The sequence below is a fragment of the Oncorhynchus gorbuscha genome, linkage group LG08 (genome assembly GCF_021184085.1).
Source record: "Oncorhynchus gorbuscha isolate QuinsamMale2020 ecotype Even-year linkage group LG08, OgorEven_v1.0, whole genome shotgun sequence".
NCBI lineage: Eukaryota > Metazoa > Chordata > Actinopteri > Salmoniformes > Salmonidae > Oncorhynchus > Oncorhynchus gorbuscha.
Window position 1 is genome coordinate 2,048,175 of NC_060180.1, and position 8,451 is coordinate 2,056,625.

The 8,451-nt window shown below is 45.3% G+C and overlaps 1 protein-coding gene across 1 annotated transcript in view; it reads right to left on the bottom strand.

Annotated features, from left to right (window-relative positions):
- Window positions 1–8,451, bottom strand: part of LOC124042228 (lysosomal cobalamin transport escort protein LMBD1-like) — a 148,218-nt gene that overhangs the window by 38,362 nt on the left and 101,405 nt on the right. The window contains exon 6 of the mRNA XM_046360645.1: window positions 97–222. Coding sequence (XP_046216601.1) covers window positions 97–222 — 126 coding nt within the window. The remainder of the gene's footprint in view (window positions 1–96; window positions 223–8,451) is intronic.

Here is an 8,451-nt window from a genome sequence, read left to right on the forward strand (position 1 = left end):
CTTATTTAAAAACAACCCCCCCCAAAACAACAACATTTTCACCACAATAGATATGCAGCTGTATGGTTTTCAGCGTTGGTGATGACTGAGACCCACCTTGGCTTTGATCTTTTCCATCTGGTGTTCAACCTCTTCAATATCTTCAGTGTTCTCCAGACGCTCGTACAGCACACTGTGTGTCCCTTTGATCAGGTTCAACGGCAGCACTGACATACCATACGCCTGTAGAGAATGAATACAAACAGTACTACACTGATATACCATACGCCTGTAGAGAATGAATACAAACAGTACTACACTGATATACCATACGCCTGTAGAGAATGAATACAAACAGTACTACACTGATATACCATACGCCTGTAGAGAATGAATACAAACAGTACTACACTGATATACCATACGCCTGTAGAGAATGAATACAAACAGTACTACACTGATATACCATACGCCTGTAGAGAATGAATACAAACAGTACTACACTGATATACCATACGCCTGTAGAGAATGAATACAAACAGATGATTCAGTAACATAGTATAACAATAACAGTACTTCACTGATATACCATACACCTGTAGAGAATGAATACAAACAGATGATTAATAACCTAGTACTACACTGATATACTATACGCCTGTAGAGAATGAATACAAACAGATGATTCAGTAACATAGTATAACAATAACATAGTACTACACTGATATACCATATACCTGTTAGAGGCAATCAGCAGTTGAAACAATCACAAAGCCCCCTGTGTCCCGAATGATTCTCCATTATATACTTTTGACCAGGGCCCACAGGGGTGCACTATGTAGGGAATAGGGTGCCATTCTGGACGCAGCCATGAAACAGACCGTTTCCATCACATTATTACAGTGGTGCCAAGGCCCTTTAGTGTCTGTGAATCTGTAGCACGTGTATGTGAACACACCTACCACCTACGACCCACACTCCATGACGCATGACTGTACAGAGTGGAGATGTATAGGGAGCAATAACACACACAGCTACATCACGTTACAGCTGTACCCCTCCGGCTCCATGTCATTCTTTAAATGGTGCAATTTGCAATTGTGCTGCACGGAGCTTATGTGTGAATCTGCAGCCAGCAACCATTTTGTGTGTAGAGAAATGGCTTCTGGCTGGCTCTCTCTCTCGCTCTCTCTCTGCAGCTCCAGACGATATTTACAGCCTAACAGCGCCCCCCAGTGACAGCACTGAGGAGAGAGGAACGCTCCAGCATTCAGAGACAATGAATAAACTCATAGAAAAAAAAGGACGTCGAGGGCAAGAAATGGCCTTTGAGGCAATAGCTTTTTAAAAACAGCAAATCAGCTATTATTTGAACAAGGACTGTTGCAACACATCAATAGACTAATTCCTCTTCCTTAAATAAAGAGAGGAAAAGACAGGAAAGAAAGAAAGAGCAGAAAGAAGCAAAGAGCAGAAAGAGACAGGAAAGAAAGAAGGAAAGAGCAGAAAGAGACAGGAAAGAAAGAAGGAAAGAGCAGAAAGAGACAGGAAAGAAAGAAGGAAAGAGCAGAAAGAGACAGGAAAGAAAGAAGGAAAGAGCACAAAGAGACAGGAAAGAAAGAAGGAAAGAGCAGAAAGAGACAGGAAAGAAAGAGCAGAAAGAAGGAAAGAGCAGAAAGAAGGAAAGAGCAGAAAGAAGGAAAGAGCAGAAAGAAGGAAAGAGCAGAAAGAAGGTAAGAGAAAGAAGGAAAGAGCAGAAAGAAGGAAAGAGCAGAAAGAAGGTAAGAGCACAAAGAGACAGGAAAGAAAGAAGGAAAGAGCAGAAAGAGACAGGAAAGAAAGAAGGAAAGAGCAGAGAAGAAGGAAAGAAAGAAAGAAAGAGCAGAAAGAAGGTAAGAGCACAAAGAGGAAATTAATGGAGAGAAATGTGAGAAATGAGAGATAATGAGAGATAAGGAGAGTAAAGGAGAGGAAAGGAGAGATAAGGAGAGGGGAGGAGAGGAAAGGAGAGAAAAGGAGAGAGGAGGAGAGGAAAGGAGAGAAAAGGAGAGGAAAGGAGAGATAAGGAGAGAAAAGGAGAGGGGAGGAGAGGAAAGGAAAGAAAAGGAGAGAAAAGGAGAGAGGAAAGGAGAGAAAATGGAGAGAGAAAGGAGAGATAAATGAGGAGAGAGGAGGAGGAAAGGAGAGAAAAGGAGAGAAAACAGAAAGGAAAGAGAGGGAGAGATAAGGAGAGGAAAAACAGAGGAAAGAGAAAAGGAGAGAGGAAAGGAGAGGAAAGGAAAGATAAGGAGAGAAAAGAGAGAAAATGAGAGGAAAGGAAACAGAGAAGGAGGTAAGAGAGAAAAGGAAAAGAGGGGAAGGAAAAGCAGGAAAAGGCGAGGAAAGGAGAGAAAAATGAGAGAAAACAGAGGAAAGGAGGTAAGAGAGAGAGAAAAGAGAGGAAAGGAGGTAAGAGAGGAAATGAGAGAAAACAGAGGAAAGGAGGTAAGAGAGGAAATGAGAGAAAACAGAGGAAAACAGAGGTAAGAGAGGAAATGAGAGAAAAGAGAGGAAAGGAGGTAAGAGAGGAAATGAGAGAAAACAGAGGAAAGGAGGTAAGAGAAATGAGAAATGAGAGAAAACAGAGGAAAGGAGGTAAGAGAGGAAATGAGAGAAAACAGAGGAAAGGAGGTAAGAGAGGAAATGAGAGAAAACAGAGGAAAGGAGGTAAGAGAGGAAATGAGAGAAAACAGAGGAAAGGAGGTAAGAGAGGAAATGAGAGAAAACAGAGGAAAGGAGGTAAGAGAGGAAATGAGAGAAAACAGAGGAAAGGAGGTAAGAGAGGGAAAACAGAGAGAAAACAGAGGAAAGGAGGTAAGAGAGGAAATGAGAGAAAACAGAGGAAAGGAGGTAAGAGAGGAAATGAGAGAAAAGAGGAAAGGAGGTAAGAGAGGGAATGAGAGAAAACAGAGGAAAGGAGGTAAGAGAGGAAATGAGAGAAAACAGAGGAAAGGAGGTAAGAGAGGAAATGAGAGAAAACAGAGGAAAGGAGGTAAGAGAGGAAATGAGAGAAAATAGGGGAAAGGAGAGAAAAGAGAGAAAGGACTCAGGGTGCTCAGTAGCACATCCCATTCAGAGTGTTGCCAGGGCAGAGGTGGGGTGAGGCACCTGGCAGGCACAATACAGCATGCTTGAACATCATCAAGAATGAGAGGAGAGGGCAATCTCTCTCTCCAATAACCTGCTCAGCGGCCAATCAATACACACACACACACACACACACACACACACACACACACACACACACACACACACACACACACACACACACACACACACACACACACACACACACACACACACACACACACACACACACACACACACACACACACTGCGTGTAAACACCAACCTGGGCGCTGCCATTTTACCAGCTATTTCATAATAAAACAAAAGAGCGTTTTGTGAGATTACACCTTAACCCCGACAAGAGAGGCTGACCTCCTCGTCTCTCCATTGAAGGTTTCAAACCGAGGCTGAAAGGGGAAATGCTGGATCACTCTGAAGCCCTTGTTCCCTGAAAAACAAACTATTTTACTGGCTGGTGAGTGTTAGGTGACATTAGAGGGAGAGAGCAGGAGAGAATCAGGGGATGAAGGCATGAGGCAGGGCCAGACCTATTATTAGTCCTAGCTTCTGCGGTGGATGGATCTCTGCTAGGGGCTGTGTCGCACCTCCTGCAATGAATCACGGGGCCTCTTAAGGCCGGAGCATGTCCCGAATACCAAGCAGCTCGCTCATAAAAGAAGAACCTGTCCCCCTGTTCACATCCCTAGGAGTGTGTGTGTGTGTGTGTGTGTGTGTGTGTGTGTGTGTGTGTGTGTGTGTGTGTGTGTGTGTGTGTGTGTGTGTGTGTGTGTGTGTGTGTGTGTGTGTGTGTGTGTGTGTGTGTGTGTGTGTGTGTGTGTGTGTGTGTGTGTGTGTGTGTGTGTGTGAGAGAGAGAGAGAAGCACATCCCTTCTTCTCCGATGTGCTGCCTCCTTAACATGAGAAAAATACAAACCCGACGCGACCGACCGACACAGGTGCCTTGACTCTTTTCCTCTCCAGCCCAGAGCTGTAACCCTCGGACATGAGTCACAAGTACAGGAGGGGGTGGAGTTCAACCCATTGGAAAAAGACATGACAAATAACTGTAGAATATACAGAGAGACGTTTAGACTGTAGAGATTGAGAGTGTAATCATTGGCTGGAATCTTAAAGAGAGATATCTGACTGAGGGAGGGAGTGCTATTGAGAAGGGACCGGACCCCAGGCACAAGACACCTCTTTGTCCCCTTCTCTGGTCTCTGTTAGGGCAGGAGAGGGAGGGGTCTCTCTTCGGAGAGGAGAGGGGGGGTCTCTCTTAGGGGAGGAGAGGGGGTTGCTCTTTTGGGGAGGAGAGGGAGAGGGTCTCTTTTAGGAGAGGAGAGGGGGGTCTCTCTTCGGAGAGGAGAGGGGGTTTCTCTCTTTAGTGCAGGAGAGGGAGAGGGAGGGGTCTCTCTTAGGGCAGGAGAGGGAGAGGGAGGGGGGTCTCTCTTAGGGGAGAAGAGGGGGTAGGGTTCTCTTAGGGGAGGGGAGAGGGGGGTCTCTCTTCAGAGGAGAAGATGGGGTTTCTCTTTGGGGAGGAGTGGGAGGGCGGGTCTCTCTTAGAGGAGGAGAGGGAGGAGGGGTCTCTCTTTGGGGAGGAGAGGGAGGGGGTCTCTCTTTGGGGAGGAGAGGAGAGGGGGTTTCTTTCTTAGGGCAGGAGAGGGAGGGGGGGTCTCTCTTCAGGGAGGAGTGGGGGTTTTCTCTCTTAAGGGAGGGGAGGGGGGTCTCTTAGGGGAGGAGAGGGGGTCTCTCTTCGGAGAGGGAGAGGGAGGGGTCTCTCTTAGGAGAGAGAGGGGTTTCTCTTTTAGGAGAGGAGAGGGAGAGGGGTCTCTCTGTGATCATTTTGACCCCAAGGGAGTGAGATCTTGCGTGGAGCCCCAGATTGAGGGAGATTATCAGTGGTCTTGTATGTCTTCCATTTCCTAATAATTGCTCCCACAGTTGATTTCTTCAAACCAAGCTGCTTACCTATTGCAGTCTTCCCAGCCTGGTGCAGGTCTAAATGACTTAAATGTAATGTAAATGTCTACAATTTTGTTTCTGGTGTCCTTAGACATAATTTGCAAATAGATTAATTAAAAATCCTACAATGTGATTTTCTGGATTTTTTTCTCATTTTGTCTGTCATAGTTGAAGTGTACCTATGATGAAAATTACAGGCCTCTCTCATATTTGTAAGTGGTAGAACTTGCACAATTGGTGGCTGACTAAATACTTTTTTGCCCCACTGTATATAGTACACTACTGTTGACCACAGCCCTAAATGACCTGGTCAAAAGTAGTGCACTTTATTGGCAATAGGACACCATTTGGGATGTACACTCCCTCTCTAATTCACCCAGAGGCCCTGGTCTACCCCAGGTCAATTTACTGGCATCTGATTAGATCGAAGGAAATGAATCTCCTCACCTGTTCTTTCCCCCATCAGCATCTTAACGCCGGCGATTTAAGAGCGAGAGGCGGATGGAAGGAGGGGAGAGGAGAGAGGAGGGGGGGCCTTCAGAGCCATAAGTCACTGTGCTAGCCAGGCTTTTAAATCAAGCCAGAGAAGACTTCAGTGATCAGATGACGCATGAGACTGTAGATTTTCAGACACCATTAGCCTTGTAGGGTGAAGTTTCCCCCAGAGGATGACCTTGCACTTTCCCCACTAATGGTTCAGGTTAGGATTGGGGGACATTAAACTGATCCTTGATCTGTACCTAGAGGAAACTTCACCCCAGAGCATTCAACCCTCCTTGAGTTAATCGACTTGAGGCTGAGGATGTCCTAATATGGCCACCGTACAGGACTGGGTGAGGCCCACAGGAGGTGGGTGGCACCTTAATTGGGGAGGACGGGCACGTGGTGGTAATGGCTGGAGTGGAATCAGTGGAATGATATCAAATACATCAAAACACATGGTGTGATGTCATTCCATTGACTCCGTTCCAGCCATTATTATGAGCCGTCCTCCCCTCAGCAGCCTCCACTGTTGACGGCCCTCGTCTACTCTGATATGCAACTCCCTCAGTCGAACACAGAGTTGGGTAGTCTGGGACTGTGATATACTGCCATACGCATATGGAAATATAATAGACGCATTAAAAAGTCACTGTGCCGATCATTTTCATTGTAATGTCATCTGAAAGGTGAAATGGAACCCTAAGGCGTATTAAACGAGCACTGATTCACAGAGTGAGTGGTTCGATAAACGGCGTAAAGTTTTCATGGAATTTCCCCAAAAAATCTGTCACAGAAATAAATAAATTTAGGAGAGACAGATACACTTTGGAGTGGTTCAGGTTGAAATGAAATGTAACCTATGAACTATTTTAATGGATTTGGACCTACATCCTCAGAATCCAAGTTAAATAACATCATAATGTGAAATATTACGAAAGGACGGAATTAAAAAGAAGCAACATAAAAGGAGCATGTGGGTTTTTACAAGAAGTAGGTGTCAAATTCTGTGGTAAGTCACTGTGAAGGTAGCAGCAACATAATACCAGTGGTATGTCACTGTGTAGGTAGCAGCAACATAATACCAGTGGTATGTCACTGTGTAGGTAGCAGCAACATAATACCAGTGGTATATCACTGTGAAGGTAGCAGCAACATAATACCAGTGGTTGTGTCACTGTGAAGGTAGCAGCAACATAATACCAGTGGTATGTCACTGTGAAGGTAGTAGCAACATAATACCAGTGGTATGTCACTGCAAACATAATACCAGTGGTATGTCAACATAATACCAGTGGTATGTCACTGTGAGGTAGCAGCAACATAATACCAGTGGTATGTCACTGTGAAGGTAGCAGCAACATAATACCAGTGGTATGTCACTGTGAAACATAATACCAGTGGTACTGTGAAGGTAGCAGCAACATAATACCAGTGGTATGTCACTGTCACTGGTATGTCACTGTGAAGGTAGCAGCAACATAATACCAGTGGTAAGTCACTGTGAAGGTAGCAGCAACATAATACCAGTGGTATGTCACTGTGAAGGTAGCAGCAACATAATACCAGTGGTATGTCACTGTGAAGGTAGCAGCAACATAATACCAGTGGTATGTCACTGTGAAGGTAGCAGCAACATAATACCAGTGGTATGTCACTGTGAAGGAAGCAGCAACATAATACCAGTGGTATGTCACTGTGAAGGTAGCAGCAACATAATACCAGTGGTATGTCACTGTGAAGGTAGTAGCAACATAATACCAGTGTACTAAGGTGAGAGGCAGACTCACTCAGCCTACGTCCCAAATAGGACCCTATTTCCTACATACACAGTGTATGGGCCCCGGTCAAAAGTAGAGCACTATATAGGAGAATAGGAATAGAAGAGTGATGGTTTTGATTATCATGGTTAAAAGACTATACTAATGCCGTCACCTTCCTTTTCAATGGTTTGATACAGTTTGAGATGTATTTTTATCAGACATGACCAGTCTGTATCCTTCATGTCATTGACGAGCTAGATAGAAACACAAAGTACCATAACTTGTTGAAGTGCTAAAGTACAGCGAGGGCATAAACACAGGTCGAGTGATGATGCCACCGGGATTGATTGACGGTAGGCTTTGCTGAGCTGAGAACATGCAGTGTGACTTACACTAGCTGAGGTCATGGTTTAACGTGTGTCTGATGTCAACAGCTACGGTGTGCAGGAACAGAACAGAACAGAGAGGCTAGTGATCTAGGATCAGGTACAGAACAGAGAGGCTAGTGATCTAGGATCAGGTACAGAACAGAGAGGCTAGTGATCTAGGATCAGGTATAGAACAGAGAGGCTAGAGATCTAGGATCAGGTACAGAACAGAGAGGCTAGTGATCTAGGATCAGGTACAGAACAGAACAGAGAGGCTAGTGATCTAGGATCAGGTACAGAACAGAGAGGCTAGTGATCTAGGATCAGGTACAGAACAGAACAGAGAGGCTAGTGATCTAGGATCAGGTACAGAACAGAACAGAGAGGCTAGTGATCTAGGATCATGTTCAGAACAGAACAGATATGTCCTGCCGTACATACCTACATGTACGCTACGGTCACAAGACGCAGGCCTCCTAATTGTCCCTAGAATTTCTAAGCAAACAGCTGGAAGCAGGGCTTTCTCCTATAGAGCTCCATTTTTATGGAATGGTCTGCCTACCCATGTAAGAGACGCAGACTCAGTCTCAACCTTTAAGTCTTTACTGAAGACTCATCTCTTCAGTGGGTCATATGATTGAGTGTAGTCTGGCCCAGGAGTGTGAAGGTGAACGGAAAGGCTCTGGAGCAACGAACCGCCCTTGCTGTCTCTGCCTGGCCGGTTCCCCTCTCTCCACTGGGATTCTCTGCCTCTAACCCTATTACAGGGGCTGAGTCACTGGCTTACTGGT